Raw genomic sequence first — 17,549 nt, 5'->3', positions numbered from 1 at the left:
GTATTTTCTTTTCCCAGCATTTTTATTGATTTATTGAAATGTAACATACTATACACTGTTCAGCCTTTTGGGAGGTAGGAAGAGGGAGGGATTTTATATCTTTATGAGGAGTCTCCTTAGTACCAGCACTTAGATGGACATACATTTATGGCCAACTCACCCTGACATCATGGCTAGGGGCCGCACTTCCCGCAGAGACTGAGCTCCCAAAATCATGATGATTTTTTTTTAATATACAATATTCAGGGCTGGAACTGCCTTTTCTTCAGTAGCACAATCCAACTACAAAGGTGACCAGAATTCTATCTCAATATCAAGCAAAGATGCCGTTTTTAAATTCAGGAGAATCTCCTTTCTGTTTCTGTCTCTATCTCTGTGTGTGTGTGTGTGTGTATGTGCACACCCAAGTGCGAGCACACTTGCACACATGTGTGTGTGTTGGGAGGGGGAGGTGAGGGAGATGTTTTCTATTTTTGGCTTCTGCAAGCTTTGATACATTTTGCTAGAAGCTGTTTTAGTGTTTGGAGTCTGATATTGATGCCTGTTTACACATAGTCTCCTTAGCAATCTAAATGGCTACATGAAATACGAATCCAGTTTGTGCCCTGTTTGCTGTTCGTGCAGTCATCTAATCCTATATTTGTCTCACCAAGCATTTAATTTTGGTTTTGGGTGGTCTGTATTCATGTGTCAGGTGCAATTATTATTTTAAAATGAAAGAACAAAGGTAATCTAGTTCTGATAGCAATACATTACATATGGCTTTCAGATTCAGTTACCAATTATATTTTCACATACAGATTCCAACCACAAAAATTAAACATTTTTAGAATCTGATTTGTTAAGAAGCAAGTTGGAAGCCAAATGCCACAAAACGCAACTTTAGCCATAAGCCAAAACTCTCTGCCTCAAATGCATATCTTTTGAAATCCCAACTTTTTTAAGGAATGAAAAAATAAGAACTTTTATGGGATTACCTTATGGGAAAGTTTCCTAATAAAACTAATTCTTAAATAACAGATTAACTGGAAGCACTGGTTAAGCATTGACACAATTAAGTTATAAGAGAGGATCACAAAACACCAGCCTTTCTAGAAGTTAAACTTTAGTAAAAAGACACATTTAGTGAGTCTTTCCCTTGTACCAATATACTGTATCCAAACAGTAAAAATAAACAGACCTTTTCAAAACAAGAAATATGAAGATAAAACTGCAGCATCAATATAATCTTATAGTTATCAAAGTATTTAAAACAAATAGTATTTTTCTACACTTTAAAAAAAATCACTACAGACACTGCAAATAAGGCTTATGTATTTATTTAGTGGAATACAATGTGATGATGACTGGTATACTCTTATGTATTGTTTCCTATACCTGCTCTAACAAAATGAATTTTGATATGGTTACATGATGGAATCTTCCAAAGCTCTTTAAATTTATAGAAAATAACTTTTATTCGGTTTTGTAAAGACTAGATGATACAGCTTGAACAGATTTCAGTATATGGCTACACATATACCAGGATATATTTGCTCAGTTTAAGCCCCTGGGAGTGTTATACTTCAGATTCCTCAATAATTCCTTTGGAGGAGATGCACTATTGTGGGACTCATAAAAGGCTCTTATATATGCAGACAGCCTCTTCATCACTTACCATTGAGACGCATGGCAGAAAATCAGTAAATAATGAGGCTAGGTACTAAAATTTATTTAACAATTTTCCTTCTTTTAGCATATTCTTGGAGCCCCATTGGTGTATTAAAAGAGAAGAATTTGGCCTTTGGGTCTATTTCTTCTGAAAGGAAGCCTTAGGAGTGATAGATGTTTTTAAATGATGGCAGATATCTCTCATCAAGCCATGCCACAGCAGTGTCATATTTATTGTTGATGGTTCTTATTGCAGAAGTGATATTAAGTTAACAGATAGCACATGGGGCTCTCACCCTGCTTCCCTATCTCCTCTCCAATCCTTGAAGTGTTTGCCAAGTTTTAAGAACACTTTGTCATGAACATGCATGTGGTGTGCTGAAGAAAAAGAAAAGGTAAATCAGAGGGCAGCTGCTGAGGATACTCTTTAAAACCCCAAAAGATATTTAACATCCTATTAAATAAATAACTTAGAACGAAATAGAAAGGGATGAAGGCAGAATGCACAAGCATACCATACTATTTGTTTTGTTAGAACAGTTTTACACTAACATGTTTACATTTTTTAAAATCTTATCTGACTCTTCCATGATGCCACGCCCAAAGCTCCTTTGGTTGTGCATACGATGTGACCCAAGTGCTTTCCAGGAAATGCTTGCGTGTCTTACTGCTCATTAAATCATTAGGCTTGAATGAATGAGCAATGAAAGTCTTTGATATGAGTTCGTATTCCATAAATAACTTTCCCGAAGATCATTCAACAGATTGTCCCATGTCCTTTGAGTTCTATCTTAGAGGTTAAAAAACAAGCACAGAAACAAAAACTTCACCAAAAAAAAACCCAGCCACAATGTTGTTCGCTTAGGAATAACTTCCATCCCATTTAATCTGCTTATATCTCGATTATAAGGCATGACACAGAACTAATCAAAAGAACATCGTATGTCAGCAGTGAGTACAACACCTTTAAAGACTTCCTTTTTTTCAAGCAAGCAGACATCTGCAATGTATCTTTGCCTTCTGAGCTCCTGTCTTTATGAAGAATACCAGAGGCAAAAGAACCTTTGGTTTCACTGTATCCACAAGCATCACCTTCCTCTAGGAGTGGACCACCATTGGAAGAAAATGAGCCGAGGTGTTTTTCCTTCGTGTTTTCTGCCCTCTCCTGGGAGCTCCTTTCCCATTCAATGCCACGTACATTTGCCTCCCATTGTGCTGCCAGTTAAAGGATGCATATGTATTGTATCCATTTTCCTCTATCCTCTCCTTCAGCTTACAGTCATTGTTAAATTCTTTCTGCAAGGGAAAAATAAAATCTTTTATTCCTGTGATGATGACACTGAATTCCATTTGACACAAACCATCCAGAGAATGCCAGTTCAAGAGTTTTGTTTGCTGTTGCCATTTGTAGGTAAGTTGTGCACTTAATGTGCACTGTCAGCAACAGAAGAGTACAACTCATAATCATAAACAGAATCTGTGTCTGAAGTCTCATGATTCATTTTAATTGATCATCATAACCACATGTTAGGGCCCTTTAAAAAAGCTGGTGTGTTTTGAAGATGACATGGTTTAAGTGACTAGAATGACTGTCAAGAAGCAAACATTCCATGAACAGTATTTGTGATATGCCAATGATAAAGAATAGCATTATGTATAATCCTTTTTTTCAAAGTAATGACCAGGGGTCTCATGAGGAAAATAGAATGACAGAAAAAAACTTAAGCTTATCAAGTTTTCAAACTTTATCTAGGTATAAGTCCATAATAAATATGCCCACACTGGTAAGAAAGCAGATCTTATAGCAAGCTCATGATAGTTCTAGATAACTAAACAAGAGGCCAGGGAAGGGTGGGGAGCTGTCATTGTTTCTTACAAATACTAGATTTCCCCATTTTGTAGATTATTTACAGTTTTCCATAAGTTGGAATTTTAATAGGTTTACTCTGAGGTCTAGAAATAATTGAAAACTATGACACAGAATGCCTTGCTTTGTGAATTACCATATCAAAGAAATTACAAGCATGGTGACTATCACTGCCTTTATTGTATAAACCTGAGACTTTGATCCTGGGAAATTCCACTCTATAGCCATAGTCCTTTGGCATTGTTTCAAGTAGCCATGTGTTTTTAAGGGGATCTTTGGGACAAGAATTGATGTTTCCTTCATTCCACAAATCTAGTATTTCACCCTGGAGTTATTGATGAAGAGTAATCACTAATCTCAAAACTCTAGCTTTAGAAATGTACCTCTTCCCTCATATCCACACTAAAGCAAATTGGCAGCTAAGGAATTGGGGTCTTTGCTCTTCTGGTTCCACCTTTTCCAATCCAAACAAAGGTCATTGTAGACATATTTTAGCTGGCCTCTACTGGGCAGTTAGGACAGCTTTTCTCAACTTGGTATTTAAATTTTTTTTTTTTACTAAATTCTCAGTTCCTGAATATGTATATATTTAAATATCTGTGTTTCTATGAGCTAGATCATCATTTTGAACATTATCAGAACCATCACAAACGGGTATATTTATGTTAATGTTACGGGTTTAAGCTTTGTTTCCTGGAATTTATTTATCCAATGTGCCTATCTTCTGCAAATTAACATTTAAGTGTAACAGTAAAATGATTAAAAAAAAAGTCAAATGATTTATTTGGTTGAAAATAAGATGAAAAGGTAAGTTACTTAAATAAGGATTATAATGTAAAAAAAAAGGGATTATAATGCAACAAAGAATTCTGCATTAGAAAGGAATTTAAATCCTTACTATTTTTTTCCATTTATTCATCTTAGTTTGTCTAAAACTATATGGCTTCAAAAAGAATAAATAAATAAAACTAAATGGCTTCAAAGCAGAGATAGCTTTTTGCATGAATAATTACATTCATTCTAATAAAGGGGGTGGTGCAGTTTAGAAACTAGAAGGATTAAGGTTATTTGAGATGATTTTATATTTGCAACAAGCTGTGTATTGAAAAGTAGCAGTAAATACTCATTTTTCCTCCCCCAAATAAATTTTTAGAGCAATGTCTCTAGGTTTATTTATTTTAGAGAGAAAAGGAGAGAGAGAGTGAGTGGGTAGATGAGGGGCAGAAGGAGAAGGAGAATCTTTAGCAGACTCCCAGCTGAGTGTGCAGCCTGACACCAGGCTCCATCTCATGACCTTGAGATCATGACCTGAGCTGAAACCAAGAGTGGTTTGATCAGCTGACTGAAGCACCCTGGTGGCCCTAAAATACTGTCTCTTAAGGTGAGGTACACCTGTAGCAGATTCCGATTCTCAGGTGTTTTTTAAAAATATTTATACCTTACCTCAAATGTATCAGAATCTCTGGAGGAGGGATCTAGAAATCTATGTGTTTTATAGCATTTAGGTGAATCATAAGTATTAAAGTTAAAAAAAAGTCTTGGGGCCCTGTGCTCTGGATGGATCTGAGTGCTGAGGGTATAGTGTGGGACAAGGAAGCCTCTGCCCAATTTAAGTTCACAATATATTAGGGGAAGAGAGTTAACAACAGACACATTAATGAGAGAATTTCTGATAAAACCCATTGCAGATAACTAAAAGGGAATGCTATGATAGAAAGCAGTAGGTATCTATTTAGATATAGAAATGGGATGAAAGAATTCACACATCTTAGAGTTCAGTAAGAAGCATAGGCACAGTATGCGAGCTATGCTGGGATAGAAGAAAAAGGTGGGGAAGTAAGAGAAGTATTAAATATTTTTCTGACACAGTTCATTTAAGAATTCTCCATTTCTCTTTGATGTCACCTTTTAAAAAACATACACTTTATCAATTAAAAGTTATTTCAATCTTTTATCGCAATTAAAGTTATTTACCCTTTTTCTCTTGATCTAGATGGTGTGATCTGGCTTTACTTTAAAGCTTTGGTTTTGACTAAGTATATTAGTATCTCTGCAAAGAATATAAACTGAGTTCTCTTGCCCAGTAATTCTGATAATAGTAGATTAAGGAGGGATTCAAGCATGTACATTCAAGAAAATAAATTAAAAATACTTCAGAAGTGATTATAATGTGAACCCTGACTGACACCACTTTTTAAAATGGCCCATTACATTTCTGGGCTCATGAGCAGAGCTGCATATAATGGAAAAATTTAACTGAAATTCCTTTAACCACCTTCCTCCCCTGCCATGCAAAATGCAGTTATGCTAGACAGAGGGACAGGCCCACAGTGTGGGTGCCTAGCTCCCCACTTATAAGTGGACCTGATACAAAAGAAATACATGACTATTCTATAATCAGACCAGTGGTTCTCAGTTTGGGTTATCCAAGTGTTGCATCAGGAATTCCTGGGACCTCGTTAGAAATGCACATTCTTAGGTCTTATCACAGCTTTAATGTATCAGAAAATCTAGAAGTGTGTATTAATCTTTTCAGTGATTGTGATCAAGTTTGGGAGCTGCTGGCTCTAGGCAGGCAGTGCAATTGTTCTTATGCTAATCAACAAAATAAGGTTTTTTACACATTTTGAAGTGATATTCCTTAATATTTGCTATAAAACACAGAGATGTATGTACTCAAAAGAGTCAGCTGGATACCAACTACATCAATGAATTAGTGACTATTGTCTACATAAATAAAATTATGGAGTTGATTGAAGGCACACAAATGGTGAATTTCTTACTCTGTCTCCCCATCTCATATTTTAATAGAATACAAAATTTGAAGCTCCTGTTTTATCTTAATCTCTAAAATACACACAGTGTATGGTTTCCTACTCAATTTAAGATCTTTGTTTTCAATGATTCTTCTACAAGTTGTCTGCAGCACCCGTGCCAATTTGACCAGATGCTTCCGTGAGAGTATGACCCGTTAACAGTTCAGAGCATTGACGGACGAAAGCCAGCAACAGCGTGTGTGGTAGACTGATGGGTGAACAACAGAGGAAATTACAGAATTGCGAGAGCTGCTTTGCCAGCCCTTGAAATTCTGGTGACCAGCCTACTGTGGCTCTATTTACTAGCAATAGAATGATAACAAAGCTCTTCAGTGTCTGGGGGAAACATTCCAAAACTGTGGTAATGATTTACTGCAGTGGACTTGGAAAATTAAAGCAGAATACTTACTGAGCCATAGAGTTTCCCCTTCTTGTTCATGGCTAAATAATAGTTGCTGTTAATGGCTTTGACGGCAACGACTCCGATTTCCACTGAAGTTATCTCCAGGATGCCTAAAACATACAATAAAAAAAAGCTAAACTTGAAGAGTTATATACATTTAAGTGAAAGAAAGAAAATTCAGAACTATTGAGTTTGAATTTCTGATAGTTCTAAAATCAGTAGATTTAAAAAACTGGGGGTAGCTGGGTGGCTTGTCAGGTAAGCAAACAACTCTTAGTTTCAGCTCAGGTCATGATCTCAGGGTTGTGAGATGGAGCCTGGTGTCAGGCTCTGCACTCAGCAGGGAGTCTGCTTGAGATTCTCTTTTATCCTCTTCCTCTGCCTCTCCCCTCCCCTCTCTTTCTCAAATAAATAAATAAATCTTTGAAAAACAATAACTAAAAAATTTTAAAATTGGAAAAAAACCCAAATCTATTTCAATGTGCCTAAAAAACCCAACAACTATATTTAAACAAGTAGTTGGTCTTTAAAAGAATTGGCCTATATTTTACTGTGAGCATATAAGGCAAAATATTGTTTTAATTAAAATGCTTCCTTTGCTAACTCTGCATTTTCAACCCCATAAATATTGAAACAACTCTATCTTAGCCTAGATTTCACAAAAACTTATCAGAGCACACATCTGTACTATGGTATTAAATTAAATCCATAGCATATGTCAATAATATGTCAGATTTGCCTCAATCTGTAAAAACAGTGGTAAACTATTTCTCCTTTGTAGGGCACTTAGATAAACTAAATCTCTTGGCTACATTTAACTGATAAATTCAGTTTTGGAAAATGTGTTGACATTCTGTGATACAGAAAGACTAATCCCAACATCCACATTGTCTTTAAAATAGCAAAATCGTAACTCTGGTTTGGGAGAATATCCAGTATGCATCAGCATTTTTAAAGGCTTTTTTTTTCCCCTAGAAAGAATGGAAAACTGAGGGAAATTGTAACTGATAGACAGGAGCCCTTTTCCCCCAATACACACATTTTGGTTGGTGCATCCAAAGGTATTTTTCTCTGAAAACTGTAGGTAACTCTAGGGAGAGCATTCAATATCTCCCTTGCCCTCAAGGCACAAACAAATAGATCCATTTATATGCATATTTATTTGTTGTTCAATATTTTATTTATTTCTTCATGAGAGACACAGAGAGAGAGAGAGGCAGAGACACAAGCAGAGGGAGAAGTTGGATCCATACAGGGAGCCTGATGTGGGACTCGACCCTGGGACTCCAGGATTATGCCCTGGGCTGAAGGCAGGCACTCAACCGCTGAGCATCCACCCAGGGATCCCTTATATGCATATTTTAAAACACTTTCTTGTAGTTTATTTCCTTAATTCTTACAACAGTCCTCTAAGATGGTATTGCTATTCTTAATTACAGATGAAAAAAGTGGAGGATATGAGATCATATAGCTCATATATACAAGATGATAAAGTGATGGATTCAACACCAAAGCTTCTGGCTTTTAGACTGTTTTGCTCTCTGTGTCTATTTGCCTCTCCATCATCTCCCCACCCTTTCCCATTCTCCAACGTGGAATCCTGTTGGAAAACTATCTGACAAAATGACTCATCAAAGAGAAGAGCCTTTAATAGGCATGCTACAAAGTAAAATGTCTAAGTATCAGGGAAAGGAGTCTCATATACTTTATGTGACAAACAGAAGATATAGTAGAGCAAAGCAGGAGGTTGAATCCTGGGGCAAAATATTTAGGTTGGTGTTTACTTTCCCTAAGAAACAAACACTGTCAGTAAATTGCAAGGTGTTCCCTATGTATGCTTTTGTAACTGGAAATTGTTAGAATGAAAAGATTGAAGGATGATTTTAGCAAAGAATAAAAGCAGGATTTTTGAAGATGAATAAAAAGTAATGGGATTAAGCTAGATGATAAGAGACTGAGCTGACAAAAGGAAAAACGTGATACAAATGTTACTAAATCCTTGACCAGTTATTCCTGAGAGTGCACTGCACATGATCTATCATATTTAGCTTAGAAACCTCTCGTTTTTTCTGCTTTGCACAAATAGGAACTCAATATTCAAAGAATTCATCAATTGATCAACCATTTTCCCACTCTGCAACCAGTTAAGACTAGTGTGAAAAGGTTCACTATGCTTCGAAATAGAAAGTGGGAAGACCTAGACGACTTAAGGTTTTTTCAAATTCTGCAAAGAATTTTTGGGTATGTCAGTAAATTATAATCTGATAACTTTTCCCTAATGAACAATGACTGTCTTTATTATAAGCATCTATTAATGTGAAAGTAACTCTTTCTGAGGGGCTTAAGTGTAGTGGGTTTGCACATTTTTCATAAGTAATCTATCCAGTATTCTCTGTTCTTTGGTAAGGATGATCAAGTTTGCCTATAAAAGTATTTTTGAAAAGGAGAACCAGAATTTTACTCAATGTTGTTGGGCTAATAACTTAGTATTGTATACTTTGATCCAAATTTAAGTGCCAATTAAAGGATTGACATCCTATCGGAAAGTAAGTGAAAGACATACAGATTTCTCTATATTTTTTTACAACCTATGTGAATCTACAATTATCTCAAAAGTTATAAGGTTTTGTTGCTCAAAGAAACTAACACCTGAAAATTGTGTCATTAATGAAAGGAACATAAGTTATATTTCCCATTCATATAAGTCAGATATTTTCTAACTTTAAACCCATACTCTTGTAGTGAAATTCTATTACTTACATTAAGTTTTAACCACATCAGTTTTGATGTCTCTTAAAAGATGAATATGCCAGGTGGTATTCTAAATCTATTTAGGAGCTTTTGAACAGTTTAATTCAAACACATAGGAAGACCTCTGAGGAGAAGGGCATTCTTTTGGGGAATGGGAACATAAAGTCAAGTAAGTTATGGCTTTCCTTAAGCAAAATCTATGCTGTATTGAGAGTAAAAGACAAATACACAGAGAATTGCAATAAAACAAATTAAGTGATAGTAAGAGCTAAGATGAAACGCAAAAGAAGAGAAAATAAAAGTAGTTAATATTGGCTGGGACTCTAAGGCAGACTTATGATTTGGAGAGGAGACTTAACTTGAGTTTTGAAGGTTGAATAAGAAGCATCCAGGGGAAAGGTGAGAAGACATGAACAAAAGCATTAAGGTGAAATAGCATGATATTTTTAGAAAAATCATGTTTGATTTACCAACTAGAGAACAAGGAACAAGGAAGGAATTCATGAGATGGGAGGTTAGGAAGTTAAGAAACACTCAAGGTATCAACCATCTTGTATGGACAATTTTGGAGAAAGGAGGTATTTTACCTAAAAACATATAACTTTAAAAAACATTAGAAAAAGCCAATATTTTGTGAATTCATTTAAGTATATAATAGCAATCTATAAAGTTTATTTTGAATTATATTTGACATCCTAAATAATAAAGATTGATTATCAAAATTACAAGTGATTGTGACATAAATCAGCTCATATTAATGGGTACATTCTACCTACAAATGCATCATCACCATAGTAGTGGGGAGGATTTTGCAAACTGATAAACTTCAAATGTTAATAACCTAGAAATCACAATTTTCATGTAAATCATCTTTTCTTTTAACTTGCCAAGGCATGAGTTATGTTTTGATGAATCACTGAGTAGTTAATCTGAGGAGGGCCATTCACAAGTTTCTTTCTCAGTTTATACTTCTTATCCTTCTCCAGAAGAAAAGCATCTGACCCATTTTCTCCCCAGCAATCACTCTGCACCAAGAATACTTCTCTTTTGGGCTTATTAGAATAAACAAACTGTTGGCCAGCATGGTAACTTTCTCCTTAAATATATTTTTATGGACATAACAGGAGAAAGTAAAAGGCAAGTAAAACCTTAATACAAAGGATATAGGTGGGGAAAGCTAGATGTAAAAAACAAATGCAAAATCCCATCCTCCTCTCCTAAATAAACAGAATCTATTATCTATCTATCTATCTATCTATCTATCTATCTATCTATCTATCGATCGATATACAGACACACTAGAGGTTCTCTGTATACGTATATATATGTACATATGTATTCTCTGTATTTTTTTTCTCTGTATTTGTATATATGTATATTCTCTCTATATACACGCACACACTAGAGATTCTCTGAGTAAATTCATTTGACTAATATGTAGTAAGTGCCATGGTGTAGGATTTGTATTAGCTCTTACTATGGAGGATGCAAAGACAAACAAAACACAGTCGTTACCTTCAAGGAGTTTTAAGACTGGGTAAAATAAGGACACATATAATGAAAGTAATTACAATACAAAGAAAATATTCTAGGGGCAGCCCGGGTGGCTCAGCAGTTTAGTGCTGCCTTCAGCCCAGGGTGTGATCCTGGACACCTGGGATCAAGTCCCACATCTGGCTCCCTGCATGGAGCCTGCTTCTCCCTCTGCTTGTGTCTCTGCCTCTCTCTCTCTCTCTCTCTATGTCTCTTATGAATAAATAAATAAAATCTTTAAAAAAATATTTTAGAGGTACATGAGAGAGAAAATACATTGTCTTCATTTTAAATAGTAAAGTTGTCTTGATGAAGATGATTGATGTTGGAAGTGAACCTTTTAGGGGTAGGATTTTAGTAGGTGAGAATTTGGGAAGTTGAGAGGAATAGTCTATTCAGAGATAAATGAGTGAGGAAAGAAAGGCCTGGGGGAAGCAAAAAGATTTAGTGTGTATTTGAGCTATGGTTGGCTTTCCCCACCAATTGTACTTTGTGGGGACTATTCAGTAAAAGTATAGATCATACTTCATTGAGTAGCAGTGGTGCTCTCCTCGGTGAGGAATGTACTTTCCAAAAACTTTGTTGTGAAATTTGGAAGCAGTTCAATAGGTGTCAGAGCCTCATGAATTCAGAATTAGTCATATCTGTTATTTTGCTCTAAACATTTACCTCAAAATTATGCTATATAGTTTGATAGTTTTAGTTAATGTCCTGAAACATATACATATGATTAGTATAATGTAATACACAAATCCTAACTTCTCTAAGCTAAATCTCTTTCTCATGAATTGTCAAGTGTCTCAAATAAATTATATTATATTATATCCTAATATAAAGAAGCCTATGAAACCCCCCAGAGTTTTTATCACATCTACACTATACACCTCAGAGATTATGTGGCCATACTCTAAAGTGTGGGCCTACATGGCTCCAAATGTAGTCTTGAGAATCACATAGGTCATACTCCCTTAAGCATGTATCTTTCTAAAAGAACCATAGTAATTGCAGTGGTCTTTTTCTTTTTTTATTAGAACAGGGTATACATACATATTTCATGATATGTGCTCAATATATTTTTACTGAATGAATTATTATATTGAATGAATTACTGAATGATCAGTCCAGCAAATGGCTGAGAAAAAGAAACTCAGGACTCATTAAATACAGAATCTTTTTTCTTTTGATAGTAAGGTCAAATTAGTAAAACCTTGAGATAATAACTCTATGTCCAAATAAAATGAAAATGAAAGTAAAACTAAATGCCCAAATGAGGGGGCACCTGGGTGGCTCAGTCATTGAGCATTTGCCTTTGGCTCAGGTCATGGTCCCAGGGTCCCAGGATCGAGTCCCACATCAGGGTTCCCGGGGAGAGCCTGCTTCTCCCTCTGCCTATGTCTCTGCCTCTCTCTCTCTGTGCCTCTCATGAATAAATAAATAAAATCTTTAAAAAAAGATTTTAAAGATAAAAAAAGAGAAAGAAATGCCCAAATGAATATACTTCAAAGAAAAGTCAGTGAATTACAAAATATAAATATTTGTTATTTATAAGTAATCAATAGAAATCTGAAGCTGTTTTAAATTTTCTAAATAATATGTGTATATATCTTCAACTATTCATTATTAAAATTGTGAGAAAAGGGATCTAAAACCTGGATCAAAAAAATAAAAAATAAAAAATAAATAAAATAAAACCTGGATCAGAAAGGCTATCTAGAGTGTGAGTTCTCAAGACAACATTCTTGGTTAAGAAAGCACCAATTGGGGTAAGTTGAATTGAAAGACAGTAATAGCACAAAAATCAAGAATGGTACAGAGTGACTATCATGTATCATATATTTAATATTCATATCTGAGTCTCACAAAATATATCAAGTAAGCATTATATTCTGTACATGTTGAAATTGGGCCTTGGAGAAATTAAATAAATTGGAGAACATACATTCACCTGGAGTATGGCAGATTTGGTATTTGGATCCAAGGCCCATTCTCTTTCCATTAAATAAGGCTTTGTTGACTAAAGTTGAATATAGCAAAATAAAAAAGGCAATGATAAAGACCATTTTACCTATTTTGAATACTCCATACTATAGCAAACACTTGAGTTTTAGATTTCAAAAGTATTTTAGACAAGCATACTGATTAGTCAACTCAAAGCGATTAATTACCATATAGATTAATTTTCTAGGTAATGAAAGTTTTACAGCTTCTTGGATGTTATTTATCTAAAAAGTAATTTGGCACCTTCATCTCCAGGTTCATTTACTTCCTTGTTCATATATGGAGATTACTAATAAAAAAGTAATGTTTTTCTTGATGACTCGGGGACATCAATATTATCACTAATGACTTTCTCTGCTATGAAAGTAGAATGCCCTAAAGAACTTCTGAATACCTCCATTAAAATAAGCTGATGAATTAATATGAAATCTGGTTAGAATTGAGTCAAAATTATGGGCAAGGCTTGGTGGTGTTTTTTTCTGAGTACAGGTTTTGTGTAGAAATCCTAGTATCTCTTTTTGATAGGTTCTCCATTACATTTCAGAGAGTGATGTTCTACACAAATGAGGTGCAAAATTCTGGGGCAACAAAAATATTTAGGTTTATGTCTAGAACAAACTACATTAGTTTTATCTTTTTTATCTATGATAAAACATGTAATAAATTTCCTATGTTGTAAAAATTGTGATAATTTGCAAACAATCTAATGGGGTATAATTTTGCTTCATAGACACTGGTGTGGAAAAAATTACACAGCAATTATTATTTCAGCTAGTAGTTCATTGATACCCTTGAATTTGTTGAAAACGTGATTCCACTCATGATTTTTGACAGTGAAATGCTACTTTGCAACTAGGAAGTCGAATAGATTGCAGGTTTATAAGATCATGTCCAGAAAAAACATAGCAGTTTTCAATATCTAAATTTCCATCACAGTAATTAAAAATATTTCAAATAATGTTTTCATTTCTCTTTAATGTGAAACAGAGTTGATTGAATCCTCATCATATTATGTGAACTGCTGAACTCTCACACAGCACAAAGGATCTTCCTGAACAGTCTGCTAAGAGCCCTGACCAAAGGTAAGCCTGACTTCCACCTGCACTAGGTTGTGTCCCTAAAGGTGACCCCAGGTCCCACGCTGAGTCTTTACTTAGGAAAATACAATGTTGCCCAATTGCAAATTATACATTGTCCCAACCCACCTTCCCATGCTATTTTCAGTAATTCCCTACTTCCTTCCTTCTGTAATTTTCCACTTCCACATAGACTCTCATCTCTTTTTTTCTCACCTTTTCTGCTTTCCTGTAATCCTTCTTTGTTCTCCCTTAAAAACCTCAATCACCTTTGTCTGAGTTGGAGTTGAGCTTGATTCGTCTAGTAGTCTCCCTCCCTTATCACCTTTAACAAGCTTCTGGTGGTATTTGTCTGCTTGACAAATTACATGAGCTCAAAAAATTTCACAGAGGTAATGAAGTAGAAAACTGTCACCAAATTCATAAGTAGTGCATGTCCCAAAAAAGAGTCCATGAGTGGTGGATGCAAAGAATGCAGGAAGAGAATGGGTTTTTAAAGCCTGACTGGGAAAGGAGAGCACACAGTTGAGGGTCTAACAGAACTGTGTTCATATCTCTTAGCTTAAGCAGACTTGTTTTAGGATTGCCTATGTGCTTGACTCAACAATTTCAAGAAGTGCATCTAGACTTCAAGTTAACTGTCTTGGAAGAATGTCCAAATATATACTGTTTATATTGTGAGTGACTGGACAGCAACATTTGTGATACTAATTTTATTTTTTGGTTACCTACTTATTTTCCCATTTCATTTCTCTCCATCCTGCCCTCCCACCATCTGTCTGTCTCTCAATTGTGCACACACACATACACACACACATACAGAAGCTAATAACTTCACAGGCACACACACACAGATTTTTAAAGGGAACATCAAAGTTATATTTTATATGATGAAATTAATAGAGGAGTTTAAGTGTAAATGAGAAGGAACTAGCTCCAAAAGAGCAGAAGAACTTGGCTTAACATCTCAGTTCTGTTACTTAACCAGCTATATGACCTTGAGTAGGTCATTTATAATTCCTGAGTCTTGGTTTCCTCCTCTTTCCATTTGCAAATTGGGGCTAATTGCCTACAGCTCACAGGACTGTGTTGACTCTGCAGCAGTTGGTATTCAATAGGTATTTACTGTCCACTGAATCAGGATGTGGGGAGTTAGCCAGGTTTTCATACCAGTGGTTCTCAAACTTGAGCATGCATCACAATCATCTGGAGGATTTATTTAAACACAAATTGCTGGGATTTTTTATTTAAAAGATCTGGGGTGGGGCCAGAGAATTTGAATTTCTAGCCATTTCTTAGGAAATGGCAATTCTGCTGGTCCAAGGACCACACATGTTCTATACTCTATGATTCAGAGTCAGAGCAGGCCTTTGATATGAAAAGGCATCAACAGAAACGTGCAGGAAAGTAGAACCACAAACAGGAATAGACACAAATAATGGTAGCAGCTTAACATCAATGAAAACACTTTAAAGAATGTGGAAGGAAGTGCAAGGTTTTTCTTTTGTGTATTTTTGATAGGTGTGGAACTCAGCATCTGCCTAACTATAATTATGTGGATTTGGAACTTGTCTACAAATATACCTCATTTCTGTCTATAGGCAGTTTTTTTTTTTTTAAAGATTTGCAATAAGATTATCATAGCCTTTATTTTCTTCCCCTCACTAAGAATGTGGAAATGTTGGTTGAAACTTAAATGCCTTCAGTTACTCCCTGAGTATTTTACATTCATTCTCTTGGGCTAATTATGTCAACACTCTAAGGGGCCATGTGGCCCCTTTAAAATTATACTGATAGCCAAGAAATTGCTACAGATCAGTGGCGATTCACTTGACCCCTTATCCTCTACCCAGAGTTAAAGGCATATACTTGTTCTAGAATGATCTCACCACCTTTAAAAGAGGATACCAGAGTGTGCTAATCATTAATCTAGTTCTGGTCTACCTTGTACTATTTTAGACTCTGGATGCCCTTTCAGCAGAATGCAACACAGCGATTTAGTTTCTCTATCATCCACAGTTCTTTCAGATACCCTTGACATTCATTTAGAATTGCAGACAGAAACAGGACCTACGTTAGCAGAAAATTCTTACCCTCTCTATATAAGAAGATATGTATTTTTCTCAATTTGCTAAAGGCCAGAGTGACCTTTTACATTTTCAACTGATGCTTTAAATGCAGTCATTAGTGTGGCCTTTTTGAGGAATATAGTGGCAAATTCTAAAACATTTCTCAATTTAAGGCTATATTTAATTGATCAGTATTGCAATCGAACCATTGTCAGTGACCTACCATGAAAAGTATCAGAAACTAAAAACACAGTTTTAGGGACAATAGTGTCTGATGTAAATTAATTATTTAAAATATGTTAAAGATTAATTTTCTACTGCATTTTTAATTGCAAATGAGATGTGACTCTGGAGTCTTCCATGTTGATCATTAGTCAACAAATATTTGCAGATAGTTATTTAATGTGTTTCTTCATGGCACTGTGCTAGATCAATAGATTTAGTAAATGTGACAATTTCTATTTTTTTTCCCTCTCCAGAGATTGTCTTTTGTCCACTTGACTTTATTGAATTATTTCAGGAAATAGTTATCAACATTGTAATAGTGCCATATTTTCAAATATTACCTTTTGTGTTCTTGAGATATATTCATAATGAGAAACATTAAATGTTTGTGAGGATGATACTTTATTTGGAATTTTTGAGAATTGTCCACAGTAAATGTTGATATAAAATTAATTAACTTGCAAAGTGAGAAAAGATTGTCTGGCTAACTTTGCATGAAATAAAAACTTAGAAAAGCTTATGTGCCCCTAATAATGGGAATCAAACCCCCTACTTCCAAACACCAGCAATCTGAAAACAAACAAACTAGAATGCTTACATGTTTGAGTCATTTGCTGTGACCCAGGATAACTGACAGTGGATCCTATGTACAGTGGGAGAAATGGTAGGAAGTATGACATAAGATATAAAACAGAAGAGTTTAGAAAAGGAGTCTTGAGATACCCTCAGAAAAGCCCAGTACAATTCATTTGAATGGTAATAAAGCCATGGGTAAGGCTAAGAGTAGTTACTGAAAATATTTCTTCCTGAAAAGTAAACTTATTTCTGTACCAGCAAATATATTTGTACATAAAGTCATACAGCTATTTATAGTTTTGCCTTTTTTCGTCCTTTATTTTTGTAAAACCAATTCTTCAGGAATAATTTTAGAAAATCAGAAATCCTAGTTTCTTGCCAGGGCATCTAGCCACACCCAACTTTGGCTCAAACTTAATATGCCTCCTACACTTCACGTTTCGGGAAAGAACCTGACAGCATCCTCCTGTGTCTTATGTCTCGTCCCTTGAGCCTTGGGGAGAAGGAAAATCTGCCATTCTGTTATAGGAAGGGTTTTAAATATTAACCTGGCAAAAGTAAGGGAAATCACTGCAATGTTTTTGC

At 35.3% G+C, this 17,549-nt stretch overlaps 1 protein-coding gene across 1 annotated transcript in view; it reads right to left on the bottom strand.

The window, feature by feature from the left end:
• Positions 1-1,303: 1,303 nt before the first annotated feature.
• FGF10 (fibroblast growth factor 10) overlaps positions 1,304-17,549 on the bottom strand; it is a 78,347-nt gene continuing 62,101 nt past the window's right edge. Inside the window, exons 2-3 of the mRNA XM_025434704.3 lie at positions 6,743-6,846; positions 1,304-2,946 (exon numbers count right to left, since the gene is read on the bottom strand). Coding sequence (XP_025290489.1) covers positions 2,749-2,946; positions 6,743-6,846 — 302 coding nt within the window. The 3' untranslated portion in view covers positions 1,304-2,748. The remainder of the gene's footprint in view (positions 2,947-6,742; positions 6,847-17,549) is intronic.

The sequence above is a fragment of the Canis lupus genome, chromosome 4, assembly GCF_003254725.2.
Source record: "Canis lupus dingo isolate Sandy chromosome 4, ASM325472v2, whole genome shotgun sequence".
NCBI classification, from domain to species: Eukaryota; Metazoa; Chordata; class Mammalia; order Carnivora; family Canidae; genus Canis; species Canis lupus.
This window is presented reverse-complemented; position numbering and strand designations above follow the sequence as displayed.